The 25,983-nt window shown below is 46.6% G+C and overlaps 2 protein-coding genes and 1 non-coding gene across 5 annotated transcripts in view; 2 read left to right on the top strand and 1 right to left on the bottom strand.

The window, feature by feature from the left end:
* Positions 1-11,928, top strand: part of TRIM16 (tripartite motif containing 16) — a 17,856-nt gene extending 5,928 nt beyond the window's left edge. Inside the window, exons 3-6 of the mRNA XM_034989651.1 lie at positions 429-662; positions 3,839-4,004; positions 4,472-4,567; positions 9,192-11,928. Of these exons, the coding sequence (XP_034845542.1) occupies positions 429-662; positions 3,839-4,004; positions 4,472-4,567; positions 9,192-9,775 (1,080 nt within the window). The 3' untranslated portion in view covers positions 9,776-11,928. The remainder of the gene's footprint in view (positions 1-428; positions 663-3,838; positions 4,005-4,471; positions 4,568-9,191) is intronic.
* Positions 7,359-7,462, bottom strand: LOC118000202. The gene has a single exon (XR_004676408.1). It is a non-coding gene; the product is annotated as a U6 spliceosomal RNA (small nuclear RNA).
* Positions 11,929-18,446: 6,518 nt separating the features above from the next.
* Positions 18,447-25,983, top strand: part of CDRT1 (CMT1A duplicated region transcript 1) — a 40,579-nt gene continuing 33,042 nt past the window's right edge. Inside the window, exons 1-6 of one of the 3 annotated variants that reach the window (XM_034989645.1) lie at positions 18,447-18,466; positions 20,280-20,378; positions 20,802-21,084; positions 21,764-21,895; positions 22,893-23,323; positions 24,251-24,373. In XM_034989645.1, coding sequence (XP_034845536.1) covers positions 20,904-21,084; positions 21,764-21,895; positions 22,893-23,323; positions 24,251-24,373 — 867 coding nt within the window. In that variant the 5' untranslated portion in view covers positions 18,447-18,466; positions 20,280-20,378; positions 20,802-20,903. Of the gene's footprint in view, positions 18,467-20,279; positions 20,379-20,480; positions 21,085-21,763; positions 21,896-22,892; positions 23,324-24,250; positions 24,374-25,983 lie in introns of those variants that run through there. The other 2 variants (XM_034989644.1, XM_034989643.1) reach the window with 2 other exon arrangements.

Below are 25,983 nucleotides of genomic sequence, written 5' to 3'. Positions count from 1 at the left end.
TTTTTTTTGTTTTTTCAGGATCCCAGGGTTCATATGAGAATAAAATCTTCCTTTTAGATTTTATTTATGTATTATTTATATTTATTTTTTTATTTATCTATTTGAGAGAGAAGGGTGGGGGAGGGAGGGCACGGGTGGGAGGAGGGGCATTCAGGGAGGGAGAAACAGACTCCCCGCTGAACAGGGAACCCGATGCCATGCGATGCAGAGCTCCGTCCCAGGACCCTGAGATCATGACCTGAGCCGAAGGCAGATGCTTAACTGAGCCACCCAGGCGCCCCAAAATTTTCCTTTTATGATAGAAAATTGCTTCCTAACTTACGGGTTCCTCCGGTTTACAGTCCTGTGTGCTGAGCTCCCGCAGAGGGAGAGGGAGAAAACATTGCATGCCTTGCTAACCTTTTCTTCACTGCCCCCTCCCTCACCAGCTGTCCGTGTCAGAGGTGAAGGTGGTGGCCGAGGAGCAGTTTGGGGAGCTGTTTGCTGCCATGAGGAAGGCCCAGGCCGATGTGATGCTCTTCTTGGAGGAGAAGGAGCAAGCCGCTCTGAGCCAGGCCAACAGCATCAGGACGCACTTGGAGCATAGGAGCGCACAGATGGAGAAGAGCAAGCATGAGCTGGAGAGGATTGCTGCCCTCAGCAACACTGTCCTGTTCCTGGAGGTGAGGGGGTGGGGGTACGGAGTGGGGAGGGGGGAGTGCAGGGGCAGAAGCAGAGGCATCCAGGCCAGGAGTCAGGGAGCACCCTCACTGGGCTAGGCCTGTGGCAAATGTGGGGAATGTGGGAATGGAACTGCTCTTTGATAAATGGGGTGCACGGGGAGCCACGGGAACAGACAGAAGCAGGTTTTAGCAGAGTACAGGAATACCCCGGAGGGGAAGGCCAGACTTCCCAGAGTGGGAGGTTGGAACCAGGTTATGGGAGGTAAGTCATGTCCAAAGAGAGAGAATAGCCTGTGCACAGCTAGAGAGGTTTCAGAGAGCACAACTGACTTGGGGAATAAGGCGCTTTCACCAGGATGGGGTGTGGGCTGCTGGGCACTTAGGGATGGAGGTGAGGAAGCAAAGATGGTTGCAGGTGGAGGGTTTCAGGTGGGGGAGTGAGGAACTGAGGTCAGTGTGCCTGGCAGGGGTGAGGCTGGAGACCTCTTGCCTTTCAGAGAGGACCGTGTGTAGCTGGTTGATGGAGAAGGCCCCGTGGCAGAGACCTTTCATTACAGGGCAAGTCCTTATACACTAAGCCACATTGCCAGTAGGGCCAGATCTGAAGGATATGTAATCTTGCAGGGATCGGGTGTAAATCCTGTCATCCCAGATCTGTCACTAGATAGCTGGGTAGTTATTAACCAAGTCACTTAAACTTTCTGGGTCTCAGATTCCTCATTTATCAGACAATCAGGTCGGAGTCAATAGCTTTCTTTCTTTCTTTCCTTCTTTCCTTCCTTCCTTCCTTCTTTCTTTTAAAGATTGTTTATTTATTTGAGAGAGAGAGAGATAGCATGAGCGGGGGTGGGAGGGCGCAGAGGGAGAGGGAGAAGCAGGCTCCCCGCTGAACAGGGTGCCCAACACACAGGGCTTGATCCAGAACCCCAGGATCATGACCTGAGCCAAAGGCAGACACTTAGCTGACCGAGCCACCCAGGCACCCCCAGAGTCAATAACTTTCAAGGCTCCTTCAGCTCTAATATCCCTAAATACAAATAATTTTTTTTTGTTTGCACCTTTGAAAAAGTTCCCCTCTAGTTACAACAAACATAAATGTTCATTATGAAAAAAGACTTGAAAAACACAGGGAAAGATGAAGGAAAACTATCATCCATACTCCTACCACCCAAAACAACCATAGTTACCCTTTAATGAGAGAAAGAAACAGGCAGGGAATGACAGACAAAAATACAAGAATGTCCCTCTTTCTGTCAGTTCCCTTGCTTTTCAATATCAAAACAAAGAAAATGTGAACAAATACTTGGCTTCCCACATCATGAGTTTCCCCAAAGAGGACATATATAATTTTTCTTTTTTCTTTTCTCCTTTTAGGACTTTAACTTAAAAACTTTAATATGTATAAAACTTATTTTTCTTTTTTTTTTTAATTTAATTTATTTATTTGAGAGAGAGAGAGTGAGAGAGCACAAGAGGGGGGAGCGGGAGAGGGAGAAGCAGACTCCCCGCTGAGCAGGGAGCCCGATGCGGGACTCGATCCTGGGACTCCAGGATCATGACCTGAGCCGAAGGCAGTCGCTTAACCAACTGAGCCACCCAGGCGCCCTAAAACGTATTTTTCTATAAGATAACTTATTCACATAGAAAGATAACTTCTTCTCCAAATCGTGAGCCAGTTGAAATGACAACACGTATTGAATAACCAATTTTCCCCCCCACTGATTTAAAATATCACTTTTCTCAGGTATGGTGCTAAATCTATATGCAGTGTTAAAATGTTTATCTTTCTATCAACTCCCTGGGTTGGCCTTTTTCTTCTCTTCCATTAAATTGCCTAACCATTTTGGTACAGTTTTCTTTCCATTGCTAAGTTTTCGGCTCTATCCGGTCTGCCCTGCAATGCTCCAGCTGAGTTTGGGCTTTGACACTGTGTTGCATCTGAAAGCAACCTTTCCTGATCACTGCCTTGTTTTGAAGCTTCAGCAACTTCATATGCTTATCTACCTGAAAGCACTTTTCAAACTCTAAAGCACAGTGTAACAATTGGCAAAGGCAGCATTCTTGTCTGAGGATCTGTTCATGGGTCTTCCTAGTGCTGTACCTGTTCCTCCACTCCTCCCTTCTATAATGTGACTTGTGTTTAAATTCTAAAAAAGAGGGGTGCCCGGGTGGCTCGGTCGGTTAAGTGCCTGCCTTCGACTCAGAGTGTGATCCCAGGGTCCTGGGATAGGGCCCTGTGTTTGGGGGGGAGGGGTCCCCTGCTCAGCAGGGAGTCTGCTTCCACCTCTCCCTCTTCCTCTTCCCCCTCTCATGCTCTCTCTCTCTTTCAAAGACATAAATAAAATCTTTCTGAAAAACTCTAAAAAAGAAAAAAAAGTCCTGAAGGAATGAAAGTAGCAGGAATGTTACTGTTGCTATTTGGACTGTTGGCAAACAATGTGTTCTTGTTCTTGGGTCTCTTGATTTTGATTTTGATTTTTAAATTTTAATTTCTGTGTGTGTGTGTCTCTTGATTTTTATTTTTTAAAGATTTTATTTATTTTTCAACAGAGAGAGACAGCGAGAGAGGGAACACAAGCAGGGGGAGTGGGAGAGGGAGAAGCAGGCTCCATGCTGAGCAGGGAGCCTGATGTGGGGCTCGATCCCAGGACCCTGGGATCATGACCTGAGCCGAAGGGCAGATGCTTAACGACTGAGCCACCCAGGCGCCCTATTTTTATTTTTTTATGTTTATTTTTTGTATGTGTCTCTTGATTTTTATTTTTTTTAAAGATTTTTATTTATTTATTGAGGGAGATAGTGATAGAGAGAGAGCATGAGAGGGGGAGAGTCAGAGGGAGAAGCAGACTCCCCGCTGAGCAGGGAGCCCGATGCAGGAGTCGATCCCGGGACTCCAGGATCATGACCTGAGCCGAAGGCAGTCGCTTCAACAACTGAGCCACCAGGCACCTGTGTCTCTTGATTTTTAAAAGCCCACTGTAAAAACAAAAAAAAAAAAAAAAAAAATACTTTCTGTGTTGCTGGGTCTTGAGCCAGTCATGTTACATATGCTTGCTTTGTGAAGGGCACATTACCATTAACCCATTTTACAGATGCGGGCAGTGTGGTAATGAGAGTAGTCCAGTTTCAGAAATTCAGAAATGAAGGCAAGTTCTGCCATGTTTCCTTTCCTGTAGGAGTACTGCAAGTTTAAGAACACTGAGGACAGTGCCTTCCCTAGTGTTTACATCGGACTCAAGGACAAGCTCTTGGGCGTCCGCAGGGTCATCACAGACTCCACGGTGCACTTAATCCAGTTGCTGCAGAACTACAAGGAGAAGCTCCAGGATTTCTCCAAGGAAGGTGAGGAAAACTGTCTGGGCCATGGGCTATGGAATGTGTGTTTCTCAGAGTGTGAAAGAGCTAAGGGAGGGAGGGCGAAATCAGGGGGAATGGCTCATCTTCAAAGCCATCCTTTGGCCAGGCCGGCGGCTAATGGACACTTACCTTGATGATTTGATTTTATGATTGAGACCCAGAGAAGTTGAGTTAGTTACATCCCGCCGTTGGCTCGAATTTCTCTGACTAGTTTCCGAGGTTGCTAATGCCTATACTTTGAAGTGAGATCCAAGTCAGTTTGGGATCGTTCTCCAGCGTATTTTGTTTCACCCATGGAGAAATGCATTGAGCATGATTCTCTCTGATGTGACTATAGAGTCCAGCCCTTTCTTCCCCCAGGGAGACCAGGGAAGAGTGGCTAGAAAGTCCTGCTTCTTAGGTTCTCCTGACCACCTGGACAGGTATGCATTTGTAACTCTCTGATTTTCTAGAGGAGTATGATATCAGCACTCAAGTGTCTACTGTTGTCGAGCGCAAGTATTGGACCTCAAAACCTGAGCCCAGCACCAGGCAACAGTTCCTCCAATGTAAGTTGCAAACAGCTTCCTTTACCCACTTAACTGATGTCAGCGTAATGCTCACTGGAACAAGATCACCGTCTTTCCTGTAAGTTTCAGGCTCTTGCAACCTTAGGTCTCTCCCTAAATGGGATATTTAATTTTTTTTTTTTTTTTTTTTTTTACCTTTCATGTTTGAGACAATTTCAAACTTACAAAGACATTGAAAAAATAGGGACAGAATTCTTGTATACCTTTCATCTGACTTGTTCGAACGCTAACACTTCATATAACTACGGTACATCATCCAAAACCAGGAAATGAACATCCCTTCACTGCTATTAACTCATCTATAGAATTACCCAGTGTTTCACCAAGCGTGCCAACCAATGTCCTTTTTCTGGCCCCAAGTCTGATCCAAGATCACAGATGTTTCCCTGCCTCCTTAGTCTCCCCCGTCTGGGTCCAGTCCCTTAGTCTGTCTTTCATGAGTTTGGCACTTGGGAGCTCCTGGCTAGTTACCAGATGACTTCCTTTTAAGTCTGGCTTGGCCAGAATTGTGTAACCTGTTGTCTTGTCATTATGTGGTACTGACCTGGTCTGTTAGCATGTTTTAAAACACCGTGTTTCTGATCAGTACATAACCAGTCCTCATGCTTTCATCTTCTAGGATGAGGCAGGACTGCATCTATGCAGTTGAGGCTCATTTTTATGACATTTGGCGGATTAATCTTTTTGGAACATGCCGTTGAATCCTGTTACTGCTTATTTTCTGGGGGTGACCACTGGTTGGCTAACGGCTGGACCCCCTTTTTCTCCAGTTTTTACATGGAGCCTCGGGTTCCGAGGACTGTTTCCTGTTTTTGCCCCAGCTCCTACTTTTTCTCAGGACCTCTTCACTTACACATAGTTTCCTTTATTTATTCTTTCCTGCTTCCTGACAGAAGCACATTTGTATTTTTATAAACAGATTAATACAAGAAACCAAACACCCTTTATTCTTGACATTAAGATAAAAATGAAATATATTCTATTATAACCTATCTTCTTTGGCATCACAGAGGTCTTTTTTCATACCTGATATTAACTTTGTCTCTTTGGGTATTGTTATGAACTTTGAGCTTTTTATAGAATCAGATTGTTTGGGGCGCCTGGGTGGCTCAATCGTTGAGCGTCTGCCTTCGGCTCGGGTCATGGTCCAGGGGTCCTGGGATCGAGCCCCGCATCGGGCTCCCTGCTCAGCAGGAGGCCTGCTTCTCTCTCTCCCACTCCCCCTGCTTGTGTTCCCTCTCTCACTGTGTCTCTCTCTGTCAAATTAAAAAAAAAAAAAATCTTAGAATCCGATTGTTTGACCTGTCAAAGTTGTGTGGCTCAAATTGCTGATTTAACCCGTGGAAGCCTCTCCTTCTCCATTAGAGTTTTTTTTTTGTTTTTTTTAAAGATTTTATTTATTTATTTGAGAGAGAGAATGAGATAGAGAGAGCATGAGACAGGGGAGGGTCAGAGGGAGAAGCAGACTCCCCGCCAAGCAGGGAGCCCGATGCGGGACTCGATCCCGGGACTCCAGGATCATGACCTGAGCCGAAGGCAGTCGCTTAACCAACTGAGCCACCCAGGCGCCCCAAGCTTTTTTTTTTTTTTTTTTACTTAGATTTATGTATTTATTTTAGAGAGAGAGCGGAGGAAGGGGCAGAAAGCGAGGGAGAGAGAGAGTCCTAAGCAGACTTCCTGCTGAGCACGGAGCCTGATGTGTGGCCAATTCCAGGACCCTGAGATCATGACCTGAGCCAAAAACAAGTCGGCCGCTTGGAACCGACTGAGCTCCTCAGGCATTCCCACCACTCTTTCTCCTTTAGACATTGACATTCTGCCTTTGAAATTCTGAAAAATATCGTTGCTTTCTGGTGCCAACAGAATATTCCAGACCCACTCTGATTTTCTTGTCCCAAGACATAGAGTCACCTCCTTGCCAAGAAGTCCTGGTTCCCCTTAGATGAGAATATTATTGTTCAATATCTGGATGCTAAGGATTGCCAAAGGAGTTGGTCAGTAAAAGTCTGCTACTGATATTGTTGGGAACTTTTAGAAACATAGAGCTGCAGACAGTTTTAACAATATGCCTTTTTTGGGGTGCCTAGGTGGCTCAGTCGTTCAGGCGTCTAACTCTTGATTTTTGTCTCAGGTCATGATCTCTCAGGATCATGAGATTGAGCCCCTCATCAGGCTCCCTGATTGGTGGGGAGTCTGCTTCTCTTTCTCTCCCTCTGCCCCTACATCCCCTCGTGCCTACTCTCTCTCTCTAAAATAAATAAATAAATCTTTAAAAAATATGCCTTTTGGGGTGCCTGGGTGGCTCAGTTGGTTAAGCGACTGCCTTCGGCTCAGGTCATGATCCTGGACTCCCTGGATCGAGTCCCGCATCGGGCTCCCTGCTCGGCAGGGAGTCTGCTTCTCTCTCTGACCCTCCCCCCTCTCATGTGCTCTCTCTCATTCTCTCTCTCTCAAATAAAAAAAAAAAAATCTTTAAAAAATGTGCCTTTTAAGACACATTTTTTAAGATATTATTGACAGATAACTTTGTACAATATAATGATTTGACATCTGCATATATTGTGAAATGATCGCCACAATAAGTTTGGTTAGCATCCTATGTCCTTACATAGTTACAAAATTCTTTTTTCTTATGAGGAGAACTTTTGAGATCTACTCTCTTAGCAACTCTCAAATACGCAATACGGTATTGTTCACTATAGTCACCATGCTGTACATGGCATCCCCTGGACTTCTCTTACAGCTGGAACTTTGTACCTTTGACTGCCTTAGAAATATGGAATGCTTCACAAATTTGCATGTCACCTCTGTATATGGACCGTGCTAATTTCTGTATCATTCCCATTTTAATATAGATGCTGCCAAAGTGAGCACCTATATGCCTTTTTATGGTCCTCAGTTCACATTCATTTTTCCTTTTTTTTTTTTTAAGATTTTATTTATTTATTTTGAGACAGAGATCTGGGGGAGGGGCAGATGGAGAGGGAGAGAGAGAGAATCTCAAGCAGATTCTGTACAGAGCCCGATACAGGGCTCGATCTCACTACCTGGAGGCCATGACCCGAGCCAAAATCAAGAGTCGGACCGTCAACCGACTGAGCTACTCAGGCACTCCTTCATTTTTCCTTTTAACTTCTTAGATTGTTGTGTCCTTTTTTCCCTTCTACAGTGGTCTCATTGACTACTAAGAATTTCCCTTACAAAAAAAAAAAAGAATGTTCCTTACCTAGACACAAAGGAGTTTGGAAAACTCTGGGTTAATCTAAAATAATTTTTTATATTAATGGATTTTAAATAGGCTCGAATATGCTAATTCATTGGGGAGATATACACTGAACATCCTCTCTGAGCTAGAAGCCCAGGATCGAGTCCCATGTGAAATGTGGATTATAGATTAGAAGGAAGACAGGCATGAAACAAACAAATAAATAGATTATACACATTGGGTGCAGTACCATGACGCTTAAGAAGCCAGAAGGCTCTGAGAGAAAGTGGTGGAAAGTCACAGAGGGCCTCTTTGAGGACATGGACCCTTAGCTACAATTTGAAAGGATCAGTAGGAATCCCCCAGGCTCAGGTTAGGGTGATGATCATGTCACAGGGGGATTGGTCTGTGCTAAAGCCCTGAAGTGGGCTCAGTGTTGCATGCTTCTGAGGCCAGGATGGCTGGACCATGGCCATCAAGGGCCCGAGGGCAGGAGACAAAGCTGGAGACACGGGCAAGGGCCAGTCACGCCTGGCTGTGCAGGCTGGGGTGAGGGGTCACTGCTTTATTCTGTGGCCAAGAGGCACCATCTAAGGTCTTGAAGCTGGGGTGACATGATTTACCTTAGCCTACACCCTGAAACATGCTCCACGGCTCTGTGGTGGACAAGGGATTGAAGAGGGTCAAGACAGAGCAGCATGGCCAGCAAGGAGCCTATTGTATGATTCTGGACTAGATTGGGGGTGAAGCAGTGGTTGGGACAGAAGTGGGATCTATTGGGCTTGAGACTACCTGTGTGTATGTGTGTGTGTGTGCGTGGGGGGCGGGTGGTGAGGATGGGAGCAAAGAAATTTCCAAAATAACTTTAGTGTGACTCCAGCAATGGGGTGCATGGAGGTGCCATTATTTTTTTCTTCCCTGGGATTGGGAAGACAATATGTTTGAGGGAATGGTTGAGAGTTTACCATGCTATCTATATATTGGTCAAATTAAAAAAAAAAAAAGTAGAAAGACTCAAGTGTGGGTATATGAGTGCCTATTTCCACAAGCCCTTGCCAACACCGAGAAGAACGGTGCCCAGCTTTCAATACGTATTTGTCGAATGAATGAATGACTCAATCAGTCGGTTTTATTTCTTGATTCCATTCCGCAAATCACATGGTCAATGCCAAGCAATTGGACCTTCAGAAAGGAAAGAAGTTGAGTGAGTGACTTGTGTTCTCTGTTCTCTGGTTTTCGCCCACCTCTTTTCTGGGGGGAGCAGAGGCCTGGGGTAAACAGAGAAGAGGAGAGAGATGTTTTCTCATAGCCGGGAGGCAGGCTGGGTTCAAAGAGTTCTGTCCAGAGCAGCTGTCCGTTCCTGACCTGCCTCCCCGCCATTCTTCCGTATCCCCTCAGATGCGTGTGACATCTCCTTTGACCCGGACACAGCTCACAGGTATCTCCGGCTGCAGGAGGACAATCGCAGGGTCACCAACACCACGCCCTGGGAGCATCCCTACCCGGACCTCCCCAGCAGGTTTGTGCATTGGCGGCAGGTACTGTCCCAACAGAGCCTCTACCTGCACAGATATTATTTCGAGGTGGAGATCTCCGGGGCGGGCACCTACGTTGGCCTGACCTGCAAAGGCATCGACCGGAAAGGGGAGGAGCGCAACGGTTGCATTTCTGGAAACAACTTCTCCTGGAGCCTCCACTGGAACGGGAAGGAGTTCACAGCCTGGCACAGCGACACGGAAACCCTGCTCAAAGCCAGCCCGTTCCGGAGGCTGGGGATCTACGTGGACTTTCTGGGGGGGATCCTCTCCTTCTACGGGGTAGAGCCCGAGGCCATGATTCTGATTCACAAGTTTGAGTGCAAGTTTTCAGAGCCGGTCTACCCTGCCTTCTGGCTTTCCAAGAAGGAAAATGCCATCCGGATCATGGATCTGGGAGAGGAGCCTGAGAAGCCAATGGCAACCTCTGCCGAGGCTGCTCCCTAGACCCCAGACTCTTGCTGACCACAGAGACAGGGCAGAAGCCTGCATCTTAAGGGGGACCTGGGGATGGAAATGTTTGCCAGTGGGAGCCGGCTTTAGGAGTCACATGGGTCCCTGCACAAGGAGAGACGTCTCTGGCTTTTCCCTTTTGCTCCCTGCTGTGCTATTCTCTATGTTATAGTGCTCCCTAGGCACGTACACCCCGTTTCTCATCTTCTAGTGATACTCTCCTGTCTGCTCAGGTGAATAACACACTGTGCCCAGGCTCGGTGACCAGGAATCTTCAGAGCAGTAAAAAAGATGGCAGAATCAATTGCAAGCTCTGTTTTGCATTGCCTACCCCTAGACACTGTTCTGGATGCAGTGTGGCCATTGAGTCCACCTTCACAGCAGCCCCCTGGGGGTAGAAGCTCCTATCATCCTCATTTTGCGGATGGGGAACCCCTGTTCCCGGGTGTGTGTGTGTGTGTGTGTGTGTGTGTGTGTGTGTGTGTGAGTGTCAGTGAACTTGGTCAAAGTCACTGCGCTCACATGGCGAGCAAGTGGCAGAGCTGGGATTTGAACGTGGGCACGCTGATGTGGAGATTTTCACCACCACATCATGCTGCCCTCCTCATTCCGTCATGGGTATTGCGGGTAAGGGAATAAGCTACATGATGTCCTCCTCAGCATGGACACCCAATGTCTTAAACCCTCAGTGTGTCTGCACCCACTCCGTCTGGCTGGGTCGTGCAGCTGAGACCTTGTTACCTCAACAGCAGCTCATCCTCTTTTTGGATAGTAAAAATGATAAGAAATGTCTTTCCAGAGTCCAAGTCTTAGTCCTCATGACCTCTGAAGGGGGGGGTCTCACCTCGAGATGTGGGCTTGTCTGATTTCTCATTCAGAGGACAGCCCTTCAGATATTTGGAGGCAGTTCTCACGCACATCCCCCAGGGAAGTAGTCTGGTTTTCACGCTCCATTTCCCACTTTTCTTCATAATTTCTGGGTCTTTTCCTATGAACTGTGTCAGGCAAGTCTCTCTTCCTCTTCGATAGCTGCTGGTCTTTTCTCAAGAGTCTATTTCTTTACGTCGCTTGTCTTGTTTCCAAAGACCCCGTCCTCTATTTGTATCCAAGGATTTATACAGTGTAGGATTTGAATTTTTTATCAGATTTTTTTTAAATTTGAATTTTGTTGAGTTAATTTTTTTTTTTACTTGAATTTAAAATTTCATTGCATCATTGCTGCCCGCTGAGATACTTTGGATTCATGATTCTGCATCCAATAGATGAACACTCCTTCCTAGCCTGGTGTCACCTACAGAGTTGGTTAACTTTTCTTCTGAAGTGTTAATCTTGTTGATACATATTCATTAGGGGAGGGCCAAATATGGAATCTGGCAGCCGCCATTCGATACCTTTGGGTTTAGTTATTCAATACGTTACACCTTGGTAAAACTGTACAATAATATAGCCCACTTTTAACCCTTTATCCACCAGACACCAGGAAGAACTTTTCCAAAGGCAGAAATCAAGACATGTCTGCCTTTCCTTGCTCCGCCTGTCTCACAATGCTCTCAAAAGAGAAAATGAGATCAGCTTGGCCTGCCTCGTTTTTACTGAACCGCTGGTGGGTTAATTGGTGCTGGCTGCTTTATTTTCTAAATGCTCACCAACTGCTCCATTAAACTATTTTAGGATTCCTCTGCTGTGAGTCAACATCAAGTTGATGAGTCTGTTGTTTCCAGAACCTACCTTATTTTTCTTTTTAAAAATTAAGACAGTTTCATGTGTCCCCATCCTCTACCACTTTTCCTAATTTCTTGAAGATTACTGCCTGGCTTTTGGTCACATTGGTCAACAGTGTCAGTGTCGTGAGATGTAATTTGTTTAGGTCAGAAGGCTGAGCTCTTATAAAGGGACCCCTTGGGTGTCTCCTTAACTCACTTGACCTTCATTTCCCTGCTAGCTCCTTTTGTTCATTCAGTTTCAGGGTCAATACTTCCTTTCTTGATATAAAAGATCAAAGCAAAAATGAGAGTTAGAAACATCTACTTTCTGCCTGTCATTGCTTCCGTTGACGGACATATCTTTTTTCTTATTCTTGGTCCTCAAACTGGAATTGCCTAAAATGAACAAATTAAAAAAAAAAATAAAACAAGAGAACAAAGGCCTATTTTATATTTGTCATTTCCCCCAAGCTGTGTATGTGCGTGTGCGCCACCCTTCTGTATTTACCTACATTTATTTCCTCTTCCGTTGTGTAGATGCATTTGGAAAAAAATCTGAACTCATCAGGAGCTCCTCCTGGTGCGTGATTGTTTTTGTTCCATTACTAGACCACCTGTGATTGTAGAGTCAGAAGGTAATTTTAGCCACTACGTAATTCATTCTTGTCTCAACCTTTTGAAGTTCAAGTGCGTAAGGCATTCTTTTCCAGGAATGTTATGGAACCTGAGTGAATTCCCACATCCTTCCAAGGTTCATGATGGAATGAGGAGACAGGAATTTTGACCCAATCATGGAGTCCTTATTTCTCTAACCTGGTTCAGCATGTTTTTGGAATGACTGTCCTCAAATCAAATTGATTCAACACATGTGGCATTTATAACATGCAAGCCACTATGCTAGGCACTTAGTGACCCAGAACATAACTAGCTGTATCTTTTGATCACAAGAAGTTGATTTATATTTTTATTTTACTTATTATTATTATTATTATTATTTAGAGAGAGAGCAGGGGGAGAGGGGCAGAAGGAGAGGGAGAGAATCTTTTTTATTGTTAATGTTAATCACCATACATGACATTATTAGTTTTTTTAAAAAATTTTTTATTGTTATGTTAATCACCATACATGACATTATTAGTTTTTAAAAAATTTTTTTATTGTTATGTTAATCACCATACATTACATCATTAGTTTTTCATGTAGTGTTCCATGATTCATTGTTTGTGCATAACACCCAGTGCTCCATGCAGAACATGCCCTTTAATACCCATCACCAGGCTAACCCATCCCCCCACCCCCCTCCCCTCTAGAACCCTCAGTTTGTTTTTAAGAGTCCATTGTCTCTCGTGGTTCGTCTCCCCTTCCGATTTCCCTCCTTCATTCTTTCCCTCCTATCTTCTTCTTCTTCTTTTTTTTTTTCTTAACATATATTGCATTATTTGTTTCAGAGGTACAGATCTGTGATTCAACAGTCTTGCAAAATTCACAGCACTCACCAGAGCACATACCCTCCCCAGTGTCTATCACCCAGTCAGCCCATCCCTCCCACCCCCCACCCCCCCACTCCAGCAACCCGGGAGAGAGAGAATCTTAAGCAGGCAGGCTCCATGCTCAGTGCAGAGCCCATTGTGGGGCTCAATCTCATGACCCTGAGATTATGATCTGAGCCAAAATCAAAAGTTGGATGCTTAACTGACTGAGCCACCCAGGAGCCCCCAAAAATTGATTTAAATTTAAGTGAAAAGTAATAGAATCTGAAGAACTAAATAAGAATCTACTATTCAAGGAGCACTTGGCTGGCTCAGTTGGTAGAGCATGTGACTCTTGATCTCAGGGTTGTGAGTTCAAGCCCCATGTTGGGTGTAGAGTTTTCTTTTTTTTTTTGATTTTATTTATTCATTTGAGAGAGAATGAGATAGAGAGAGCATGAGAGGGGGGAGGGTCAGAGGGAGAAGCAGACTCCCTGCCGAGCAGGGAGCCCGATGTGGGACTCGATTCTGGGACTCCAGGATCATGACCTGAGCCGAAGGCAGTCGCTTAACCAACTGAGCCACCCAGGCGCCCGGGTGTAGAGTTTTCTTAAAAATAAAATCTTTTTTGGGGCGCCTGGGTGGCTCAGTCGTTAGGCGTCTGCCTTTGGCTCAGGTCATGATCCCGGGGTCCTGGGATCAAGCCCCAAATCCAGCTCTCTGCTCGGCGGGAAGCCTGCTTCTCCCTCTCCCATTCCCCCTGCTTGTGTTCCCTCTCTTGCTGTGTCTCTATCAAATAAATAAAATCTTAAAGAAAAAAAAAACTTTAAAAAAGTTAGTTTAGGGGTGCCTGAGTGGCTCAGTTGTTAAGCGTCTGCCTTCGGCTCAGGTTATGATCCCAGGGTCCTGGGATCGAGCCCCGCATAGGGCTCCCTGCTCGGCGGCAAGCCTGCTTCTCCCTCTCCCGCTCCCCCTGCTTGTGTTCCCTCTCTCGCTGTGTCTCTCTCTGTCAAATAAATAAAAAAATCTAAAAAAAAAAAAAAACCTTTAAAAAAATAAAAAAGGAACCTAGTTTTCACGACAGGAACAGATAAAGCGTATGGAATGCATCCCTCAATTCCATGTCTGGTGTATCGCCTCTAATTCAATGTCTTCTGGGGCCATCTTGAATTTTGTATTGTGTCATTGACTGACCATCCACCTGATTGCTCCCCATCTCTACAACTAACTGCCCCCATTTCGGGGCTCACCACTCCAGCCCCATTAGCCAAAGACAGAAATGGAAGAAATGGTAGCATGCACATTTCCCGCTTCTTCTAGCGCCCTCTGATTTGAGCTCGACTCCCCTCCCTCTGCACCCACAACATGGTGGCGGTGGTAGGGGAGGAGGCCTTGTAGGGAGGGTCACTATACCATGTGCACCTGATATGCACATGCAGAGCACATACTGTGTATGGCTCAGGCAGAGTGACTAGTCGTCCAGGCTTTGCTGGGACATGCTTCATCTTTATCTTCATTTCTGGTTTGTTCTCTAGTCTTGTTGAGAAAATCCAGTCTCCCTGGAGGGAGGAGGCCAGGTACCAGAAAAGAAGAGGGCGAACAGGTCATCTAACAAAGACCGAGGGTCAGCATAGCAGTGATCAGGCATTCGGGGTTAAAATCCTTTCCCCCAAACTAACAACTTTCCCCCCAAATTAATTAATGTAGTGACCCTGATTACTTGGGGGAAAAAGTGTATGTGTTTATGTCTCATACAAACAAATAATTTTTAAAAGATCTTACTAAGCTACTATAGTCAAACTGCAACGAACCCCTTATCCTATCTGAGGTGCTTCGAGCTCTAGCAATTCAGTGTTCTCAACCTTTTCAAATTACAACATGCTTCCAGAAGTTCCCATAAAAACCCGTGTAATCCTTTCTTCCAGCTATACCTCCCAGGCCCTCCTGTCTGCATCCTGGCCCCATCTTTTATTCAGTCAGTTTCAAGCCTGATTTTTTTTTTTAAGATTTTATTTATATGTCAGAGAAAGAGAGAACACAAGCAAGGGGAGTGGCAGACAGAGGGAGAGGGAGAAGCAGACTCCCGGCTGAGCAGGGAGCCCTTCGGCTCAGGTCATGATCCCAGGATCCTGGGCTCGAGCCCAACATCCTTGGGGTTCTCTGCTCAGCGGGGAGCCTGCTTCTCCCTCTGACCCTCCCCCCTCTTGTGCTCTCTCTCTCTGAAATAAATAAATAAAATCTTAAGAAAAAAAAAAAAAAAAGAAATGTAAATTCTTGGGCTCCCAGCCTAGATTTAGGGATCAGAAACTCTGGGGGTCAGGCCTAGCAGTCTGGTTTATTAAGGCCTTGAGGGGATTCTGAAGCCCATGTAAGTTTGAGAACCACGGGCTTACATCTATCTCTTCTCCTTAACCTGCTCTGCTCTTCAACTACAAATAGCAAGCGCCTGCTACTGTTAGTACAAGCAGAAGACTTTTTTGGCCACCCCAGGGGGTCCCCTATCTCCTCGGGGATTCAGCTATTTTAGCGAGGTTTCAAACTTTTCCGTGCTTGTCTTGGTTCTCCCGCTTGTGGATAATAAAACATTTCTGGCCAATGCCCTTGTTTTCCACCCGCTTCTTGCAAAGTCCAAGGGCAATTCGGCGCCTGGAAATTCACAGACTTCTTAGGAACAGAGACTTTGCTCAATTAACTTTGTAACTCCGCATGATGGGGAGGTGAGGATAAAATGTGAGATCCCCCCGCTTTCCCTGATATCAGCACTGGTGTAATTCTTCACACACTATAAGATGCCCTTCAGGGCACCTGGGTGGCTCAGTTGGTTAAGCGACTGCCTTCGGCTCAGGTCATGATCCTGGAGTCCCGGGATCGAGTCCCGCATCGGGCTCCCTGCTCGGCGGGGAGTCTGCTTCTCCCTCTGACCCTCCCCCCTCTCATGCTCTATCTCATTCTCTCTCTCAAATAAATAAATAAAATCTTTAAAAAAAAAAAATGCCCTTCAAATGCATCCATTCATTTGACCCTGACACTCACCTGTGAGCTAGGCAGAAGTACGATCTCCATTTTACAGAAGGGGAGCAGGCCCGGAGTGGCAAGGGAATTATTGAGGGGCATGTAGCTGGCTGTAACACAGCCTGGTTTCAACCCACACCCTCCTACTCCGGCCCCCCGAGCCCTTTCCTGATTTCCTGCTGGCTGAGCCAGGCAGGTGGCTGTGGGTGCAATGTTAGCTAAGGCAGCAGAGCTGGGTGGGGTGAAGCAGCCGTACCCTCTGGGGTTCTCCAAACTGCACGAGAGGATGGGAAAAGGAAGTAGGGAAGATGATTTAATCAGAGTCATGAAGAACACAGGGTAGAAAGGACAGCTAGGAGACTGGCATGAAGCCTCCTGGCTGCTGGTAGCCTGGATATTTGAGAAATCCCTAGGTGGACTTCCCAGCCCCAAAGCCTTCCTTTGAGAACTGTTTTCCTCTTCTGGGTCTTAAGTCTGATGAGACCTCTTTGCCTGGCTGCCTTGTTGGGGACCAGTGGTGCCAGTTCCCCACCGTTGGCTTATCCCATCCGGTCACCTTGCAGGTAAGATGCTGTGTGTGTGTGTGTGTGTGTGTGTAGGGGTAGTGAGTGGAATGGAGAGGAAGCAGAAGTAAATTCCATGCTCACCTACTTTAATTAACGTAGTCCTCATAGTACAACACCCTGCAGGGTGGGGATTATGTATCTTTTTTTTTTTTTTAAAGATTTTATTTATTTATTTGACAGAGAGAGAGATAGCGAGAGAGGGAACACAAGCAGGGGGAGTGGGAGAGGGAGAAGCAGGCCTCCCGCAGAGTAGGGAGCCCGATGTGGGGCTCGATCCCAGGACCTGAGCCGAAGGCAGATGCTGAATGACTGAGCCACCCAGGAGCCCCGGGATTATGTATCTTCTACAGATAAGACAATGGGGGCTCAGACAGGCTTTGTCGAGGTCACACAGCTAGTCAGGAGCAGTAGTGGGGTCCCAGCCAGTCTCTCTGACTCCCAGGTTTGTGCTCCTCTGTGGGGCCACAGTTGGCCCTCAGCATGGAATCAAGACTGAGTTGGGTGCATAAAACTGCTTTGATGTATGTCTGATTAATTTGGACTGATTAATTTGAACCTTCAAAAACAAGCCACTTTAGGGGCGCCTGGGTGGCTCAGTCAGTTAAGCGTCTGACTCTTGATTTCGGTTCAGGTCATGATCTCGGGGTCGGGAGTTGGAGCCCGGCATCAGGCTCCGTGCTGGGTGTGGAGCCTGCTGAAGATTTTCTCTCCCTCTCTCCCTCTGCCTCTCCCCACCCCTCCCCCCTAAACAAACAAAACAAAAAAACACAAGCTACTTTCAGCTTGTAGCAGTTCTAGGGGTAGTACGTCTCCTGCTTACACACCCAAGCCCTCTGTGAATGGGCACTCTTACTCCTGGCCACCCTCCTCTGCCTGGCTTCCCGGGGAGTTTAGATGCTAATCCACTTTCGCCTCTTCTCCAGATACTAATCAAGACAGAAGAGGCCGAGCTGTTAGAACTGATCTCCTTCCCAGCCTAATTCCTGTCCCCAACCCCGACCCTTGTGGGAGACTGCCTTTACCACCAAGCCGACCAATGGTATCCAATATCTTTCCTGAACTGTGACTGGTCTCCAGACGCGGGCACCAGAAATGCTCAGTTACTGCAAACATTTTGGCCTAATCTAGGGAAATCATTATAACAACAATAAGAGCAGTGACAACTGGTCTCACACATCTGATCTAATCCTAGAAGGAAGCTGTATTTTTTTTTCTTTTTTGAGAGAGTGGGGAGGGGCAGAGGGAGAGGGAGAGAGGGAATCTTTTTTTTTTTTTTAAGATTTTATTTATTTGACAGAGAGAGACACAGCAAGAGAGGGACTACAAGCAGGGGGAGTGGGAGAGGGAGAAGCAGGGAGCCCGATGCAGGGCTCGATCCCAGGACCCTGAGATCATGACCTGAGCTGAAGGCAGACGCTTAACGACTGAGCCACCCAGGCGCCCCGGGAGAGAGGAAATCTTAAGCAGGCTCCAGCACAGAGCTCGATCTCACGACCCTGAGATCATGATCTTAGCCAAAACCAAGAGTCGGACACTTAACCTACTGAGCCCCCGGCGTCCGGTGTGTCTGTCATCTTTAACTTCAGGTCTCCAGGTTTTGTCTTCATCAGAATAGCCACATTGCTCTCCATAATTGCCTTGCTAACAAATGAACTTTGAACTTATAGATTTATGCTAATATAACGTCACTTTTGTCTATGTTCCACATTGAGCTTTTACAGAAGATACGACTTGCTAATAGGATTTTGTTGTTCAAAATGTTTGAAAAGCCCACTGAGCCCCTGGTCTCTTTCTGGGTCATAAGTGAGAGCAGAAGCCTTCTGTTTGGGAACCTGAGGGAACACGTGCATCAGACGGTTGGCTTTAATGTCCCAAGTCATCACTCCTGAATGGATCATAAGCCACGGCAAGTGGTATAAAGACTTCACGAAATAGGTACACCATATTTCATGTCATTTTTTTTTAAGTAGGCTCCACGCCCAGCTTGGAGCCCAACTGAGCTGAGATCAAGAGTTAGACCCTAGAGCCACCCAGGTGCTCCTTTGTCTTATTCTTTTAAAAACCATGCACGCATAGGGTCATTTTTTTACATGCATCTCAATGTATGCACATACGCACGTGTAGAGATTGGAGCGGGCATTGATTCCTTGGCTGCCCAGAAAATGATCCCAATGACACCCATGATGACAACGACAATAGGACAATAGTTAGCACTCATGGAGGGCTGAATATGTAACAGGTGATCTTTTAAGTGCTTTGCATATAGGATCTCATTTAATCCCTCCTAAAAACTGACTCCAAAGTAGAAACTATTGTTGCCTTTGTTTTACGATGAACAAACGGAGGCATAGGGGATTAAGTAATGTGCTTGCGTACACAGAGCTATGTAAGCAGCTGGGCTGGGGTCCAAACCCAGGAGTCTGACCCCAGACCCCTCACTCTTCTCCACCCGGCTACACTGTTGCCTGGGATGCATTGGGAGGTACTCAGGGGGCTGAGAGCTAGCAGCAGAAGGAAGAAGAGGGGGAATGGAGGAGAGCCAGGGAGGAATGTGCTGTGTTTTGGGAGCTGCTCAGCTGGGTGTTTCACCTGATAGCCCCTAGCTAGATATTTCACCTGATAGCTTCTACCGGAGCCAGTCTGAGCGGGCTTGGAGCTGAGAATCTGCACAGACTCCTCCCCCGCCCCCCGCCCCGCCCCGCCCCGCCCCGCCCCGCAAACTTGTCCTGAACTTACCTTTAGCTCCTTATAATACTAAGCTCTCCCCCTATGGGTGGAATTGTCTGCCATTTTTTGGACATAATGCATGCACTAGCATGTGGACGGGCTTGGTCTGAGCAATTGAACCGAAATGCCCAAGTAATAGAATATGTATCAATTCCTTAATGTATATGCAAGCTCCTTGCCCCCGCCCCCTAATACACTGAATAAAAGCTTCCTGTCCTCACCCCACGGAGAGACGGTGCTTTGAGAGCGATCTCCCTGTCTCCTTACTTGCATCAGGTAATCAAAAGTTCTTTGCTTTCAAACACTTCCTTGGGTTGTGTTCAAATTAATGCACCCCAGGCAGCACCCCCCCCCCCCCCCCCCCGCCAAATTCAGTCACTGTACTGCCACCCTGACCCTACACATGCTCCTGCGTGTGATTGAGGCGGAGAGAAATTTTTCCACAAAGGAGGGCTTCCCAGCAGAGGTAACTGGTTAGCATTCTGAAACAGTGAAAACGACTTACGTTCATTTTAAGCATTTGTGTTTTCAGTTCGACGATGAGTTTAGAAAACGAATATACACATATTCAGCATTATTGGGATAGCCACCTTATAGCCAAACAACTACAAATGTAAGAAGTACATCATGAACATTTACATTTACATTTACAAGTCATTAATCACAATTGAAGCACGGGCGCCTGGGTGGCTCAGTTGGTTAAGCGACTGCCTTCGGCTCAGGTCATGATCCTGGAGTCCCGGGATCGGGATCGAGTCCCACATCGAGTCCCACATCGAGTCCCACATCGGGCTCCCTGCTCAGCAGGGAGTCTGCTTCTCCCTCTGACCTTACCCCTTCTCGTGTTCTCTCTCTCATTCTCTCTCTCTCGCTCTCAAATAAATAAAATCTTTAAAAAAAAAAAAACAAAAACAATTGAAGCTCAACACCATATATATATATATATATATATTTTTATTTTTCCTTTAAGAGAGTTCCACGTATTACTTCAATTGGACTAACCCTATTCTTGTTTTTCTAGAAATGGGATGACCAGCTCTTTCAGAATATACAGCAACTGCCTGCAGCTAAGCAGTGCCCGGTTTAGGAGATTTACGGTAAAAGCCATGTTTCCTAGGAGGTCAGTACAAAAAGCCAGACTTCTACTGGCAGTTTCTGGGAGAGATCAGCTTTCCATCCAACGCAGGGGTTTACCTTTCCTCTGGGAAATGTTTATAATAGAAAAGGCTCAACTGGGATACCTATCAGCTTCTCCTGTACCTCTGGTGTGTAGTGGGGTTGACAACGGGCAAGGATAAAATGAGCTGGTCATCTCAGGATCATGGAAAACCTGGACCCGAGGCTCAGGAATGCCCCCTATTTTCGTTGTGAGAGGGGAGACAGTTCTGTCCCCGTGTGCCAAAAGTGCGAAACATGTGTCTTGGCTTGGAAGATCTTCTCTACCAAAGAGTGGTTCCGGAGGGTGGGAGAGGTGCCCCAGAGGAGGTTTCTAGTGAGCATCCTGGAGCAGCTGGATAGCTTCTATTTGCTGCACTATTTTCAGAATATCCTTCAGACCACACAGGGGAAGGATTTCATCTACAGCCGGTCCCGGATCAACCTCAGCAGGAAGGAGGGGAAAATCGTCAGGTCTTCCTTGAACCAGATGTTGGATAAAACCGTAGAACAGAAGATGAGGGAGATTCTGTACTGGTTTGGGAGAAGCACCCACCGGACCAAGGCAAATTACACGCTCTTGCTACTGCAGATGTGCGACCCCAAGCTGCTGCTCACGGCGGCCAATGTCATCCGAGTCCTGTTTCTGAGACAGCAGAACAATGTTGCAGGTAATGAGTGCGCAGGTGGACTAGGAAGCCAGACTTCGGGAGCCTGTAAGGGACCCAGGGTGTGGACAAGCTTAGGTAGACGGGGATCTTCCAGAATGCGGGATAGAGCTCCTTGTCCTCACCTGCAGTCCTGTTCACTGAAGGAGAAATTGACCGTGACTTCCTTCTAGAAAAGTATAAAATGCACACACACAAGGAAGTACAGAACTTGTAACTGTCAGGCATTTATTTATTTATTTCTTGTATTTTTTTTTTTTTAAGCTTTTTCTCTCTTTAAGGTTTTATTTGTTTACTTGAGAGAGAGACAGAGCACAAGCAGGGGGAGTGGGAGAGGGAGAAGCAGGCTCCCCGCTGAGCAGGGAGCCCATGCCTTCCTAGGATTTGATCCCATGTTGCTGGGATCATGACCTGAGCCGAAGGCAGACGTTAAACCCACTGCGCCCCTTTCTGCAATTTTAGTATAGAAACTCTGAAGCCCCCTCCTCACCCCGCCCCTGAAAAAGCAGACATAACTGGCCTGGTCTGTTTCATGTAGATTGAAGAGAAGCTAGTAGAAATTAAAGTGTTGGTCTCACCTCCTTTCCTCCACACCCCCGCTTAAAGAGCAACCTTGTCTTGGCCATTGGCTTTTCAGGCCTCGATCAAGACACTAGTGATGTGTTTTTCTTTCCCGAGAAAGACTACAACGCGCAGTGTGAGACCTCAGATGTTTTCTGGGCAGCTAGCACCAAGAACGCATCCTTCCCTTTGTCCAGAGCTTCAGGAAAAGAAAAGTCGCTTGAAAACATGGGAGTTGAGGCATCTAATATTGGTAAGTCAGCTTGTAGCAAGAAAGCTAAAAGATAGGAGATTGGGAAGTCCCGATGGGGTTGGAGTGGCAGGCACAGGGCAGTAGCATCTGGGGGTGGCAGATTTTGGACACGAACGTTCATTTGGCACCAACAGTGTGTTGGGCTCACTGATCCTTATGACGTCATCGAATCCCGCATCCGGTATGGGAGAAGCAAGAATTAAAGGTAGTCATTATCACCTTAAAGTCCATGTTTTCACTTCTCCATCTTGGTGCCTCTGAGAGACACCTGAAAATAGAGCTCAGAAAGGAAACTATCAAAGGGTTTCCTTTGGAGTCTCCCTCTGCCCCGGGCCACCATCCCTAATCTGACCCCTGACCTTTTGGTGTGGTGGGCACCTCTAGAAGTCAGCCCATCAATGCCTATTTTTTTATAGCACTGGATTCAGTCTTGAGGGGGAGACAAAAGCAGTAGGGGGACCTGGGGCCTAACCTCAAGGCTCTCCTGAGTTGGTTTGTGAAGCGAAATCTCTACGTGATGTAATTACAAGAAACACAAAGCATTGATTCTCAAGCACTTTCTATCTGGAAACTTCCAGATTTCATAAACAGATAAGACAGTGTAATCACTACGCACATAACCATCCCTCAACTTCGATAATTGTCAACACTAGACTCATTCATGTCATTCATTTGCCCCTTTACAAAATTGTTTAAATTTGTTTTTTCCTTGGGGTATTCTAAGGAAATTCCAGGCACAAGGCCATTTCAACCTGAGTGGGGCAGGCTTTGCTACTCTAGGTATCTCCTGGAACTGGGAAGGCTGAAAAGTCCTTGTGCATTTGGTTGGGGAGGTTGTTATTTCCAGTTTGGCAGAAATATTGACAAAAATCCAGTGGTCTAAGGGTGGATTCCGATGAGCTCTATTTCTGGGGAGAGGGTTTGCTGAGGGCTTCTCTTGGCCTGGAGTTACCATAAAATCAACCCCATCCCGCACCTTTGTCTGGTTTTCCTCTAGAAGGACCATGGAAGAGTTCCATCCAGTGTATTTCCGAGATGAATAGGCTGTTTTCCAGAAAAGCAGACCTGTCGAAGGCAGAATACACCCCCTCCGATCTGTTGGTTGATTTGGATGTCGTCAAAGACCTGTCTTCCGGGGTTAGCAAATTCCGGGACTTCATCCATTACCTGCCCGTCCACCTCTCCAAGTATATTCTAAGTATGCCGGGCTGTGCTGGGGGGTTTCTCGAGATGCTGCGCATCGTGGCTTGGTTGGGAGGTTCCCAGGTCCATGTCTTTGGTTTGTTTTGTTTTGTTTCAGGTATGCTGGATAAAAACAGCCTGAACAGGTGTGCCTCCGTGAGCTGGCACTGGGCCATGCTGGTGCAGCAGGTGAAGATGGATCTGTCGATGCATACTTTCATTCAGGGCCATATTACCTTCTTGCAGGTACTTCCTATCTGGGAGGGGTTGATCTGGAGACTGGCCTCATTTCTGTGTTGGACTTGGCCTGATTTGGGGCCTTTCTGGTCTATTCCGTAGACCCTTAGTTGGCCTTCTGCTCCATGTTTGCTGCTTTGTAGGCTTCAGTAGTCGCTTCCTCTGTGTCTGGTCTCTCTGTTAATCACCCCTCGCAGGGCGGGGGATTGTTTTCCCCAGAGAGCTATATTGTGGCTTTTGCAATAAGAGGGCCATGAGTATGTTCCTGGAGCCTCCTCACGTGGTACACAGATGTTTCAAAGATCAAAAAGCATATTCTTGGGTCCAGATGCAATTCTCCTGGAATAGTATCCATCTCTGACATTTTTTTTTTTTTTAAAGATTTTATTTATTTATTTGACAGAGAGAGAATGAGAGAGAGAGAACACATGAGAGGGGATAGGGTCAGAGTGCGAAGCAGACTCCCCGCCGAGCAGGGAGCCCGATGCGGGACTCGATCCAGGGACTCCAGGATCATGACCTGAGCCGAAGGCAGTCGCTTAACCAACTGAGCCACCCAGGCGCCCCCATCTCTGACATTTTTACTTCTGTTTCCTGCCTGAAGCCTTACCCTGCATCATGGGTTCCTGGTAGCTTGAGTTTTTCCCAGCAGACGTAGATAACCAAAGACAGGGAGAGGCAGGCATTGTGAGGCGGGCCATCCTCTGGGAAACTGAGGACTGCTGGCCATTTCCTGCTGGTGTCCCTGTATGTATTTGGTATTCATCATCCACCCCACACCAATCTGCACATACTACCAGCCTAACGGGCCAGGCCTGGGCCTTCCTTTGCCAGACTTTACCCACCTTTCAGATCTTGCCAAGTACTAGTTTCCCCCTCCTCTTGGAGCGTAAGGGCCAAGAGTAATAACCATTTTCTGTTTATGTTTTCCCTCAGGGATCCTACACAAAGGGAATCGATCCTCATTATGCCAACAGGCTTTTTATCCCGGTTCCTAAAATAACTGATAACGGGAAGCGTATGCGTGTGAAAAATCAGAAATTGAAACTGAGAACAAAGGTGGGTGGTTGCGGCATCTGGGGCAAGTCACTGTGATGTCCTGTTCTCCTTAGCCATGCTGGAGTCCAGACTCAGCTGTCACATGAGGGTAGAGGAAATGGGAGGATAGAGGATATAGAGTATGGATTTAGGGTCTGGGAGGTGACAGTCCCTAAGGGAGACCAGAGTTCTGTGCTGTGTGTCCTTAAGCAAGATGACTTCCTCTACTTCAGCCTTAAATTCCTCATCTGTGAAATGAGTGGCTGTCAGTGATAGCTGGGATTTTCCTCAGCATCCGTCAGTCTACCCATCCAGAGGCTGTAAGAGTCTGTGGCTCAGGAATGTGAGGGTCAGGGAGGGTCCAGAATGTCCAGGGTCCCGAATGAATTAAGCTCTCTCCCCTCTCACTTCCAGGTTTATTCTGGTTCTAGGAATGAAGGGGGGCAGTTACTTAGCCATAAACTTCCCTATCAAATCTCAGACAATGATGAAGAGCTGATGAAAGACTGAGCTCTCTATATAGCTTATCCAGGCATGGTGGTCATTCCTAAAACCATCAGATTCTTGCCCCCTCCTCTCTGCTCAAGGGCCTTCTCTTTTGAAATCTCTTCAGTGGGCCCCAAAAGGATACTTAATGAGGGGTGGCCAGACTGTAGCTTCTCATACGGAAACTGTGTAGTATGAGTTAGAATTTGAGGGGTAGAAGGGACCAGAGCGACCATCTAGTTTATATGTCTGTAGAAGCTAGACAGGTCACAGGAATGAGGGAGGTTGGTGGTGTGAGTGGGTGTGACAGAACCACCATGAGCTGGAGAGTTCCCTCCCCATCTGAAGGGGCCAGTTGCTACTCAGCTCCGGCGAATTATTGCCATGGGAGACTGTGGACCTCAACCTCCCCGTCCATCTGAGCTTTCAAGAAAAGTTAGAAATCTGAATTATCTTGTGACATCTCTCGTTTTCCTTAAATGCGGGCAACCAATTAAAAGCATTCTTTTTTTTTAAACTGTGGGGGCCAAAGAAAACACATTTGTGGACTTCATCTGACCTGCAACTTTTTATCTTTGAGTTGGCCCATTCACTCATTTTACAGATGAAGAGACTGAGGTGCAGAGAGTTTCAGGTCTCCCAGACAGAGTGACAGAGATACAAGTTGGACACTGACCCGTTCTTTCCAAGCTTGTTGCTCTAAGTATAACAGAACTAACACCCTTCTTGTTTAGGTGACATAGCTAGTAATTGCCTGACAAAAAAGGACTACCCAAGCAGCGTTTAAGATTTTAGAAATGTTCTAATTTAAGAAAAGAGAGAGAAACAGGTAAAGCCCTATGGACAACAGACGAGAAACATGAAGGAACAAGACAAGGCAGCTAAGGGGTCTGCTAGCGAAAGGTATAGTGCTTCTCCGGGCTGATGATTGCCATGGGTCCTGAGGTTGAATGGTGTGCCAGGCGTGGTGCCAAGGGCTTTGTAGACATCATTCACTTGATCTTCACTGTAGATCGAGTGGATATCATTGCTCCCAGTTTCTGGATGTGGAAATAAAGGCTGTGAGATTCCAGAACTTGCCAAAGGTCTCTTAGCTGGTCAGTGGCAGAGCTGGGATTTGAATCAGGTCTTTTTCCTCCCAATGA

This window comes from Mirounga leonina, unplaced genomic scaffold (genome assembly GCF_011800145.1).
Source record: "Mirounga leonina isolate KUSES-001 unplaced genomic scaffold, KU_Mleo_1.0 Mir_488, whole genome shotgun sequence".
NCBI lineage: Eukaryota > Metazoa > Chordata > Mammalia > Carnivora > Phocidae > Mirounga > Mirounga leonina.
This window is presented reverse-complemented; position numbering and strand designations above follow the sequence as displayed.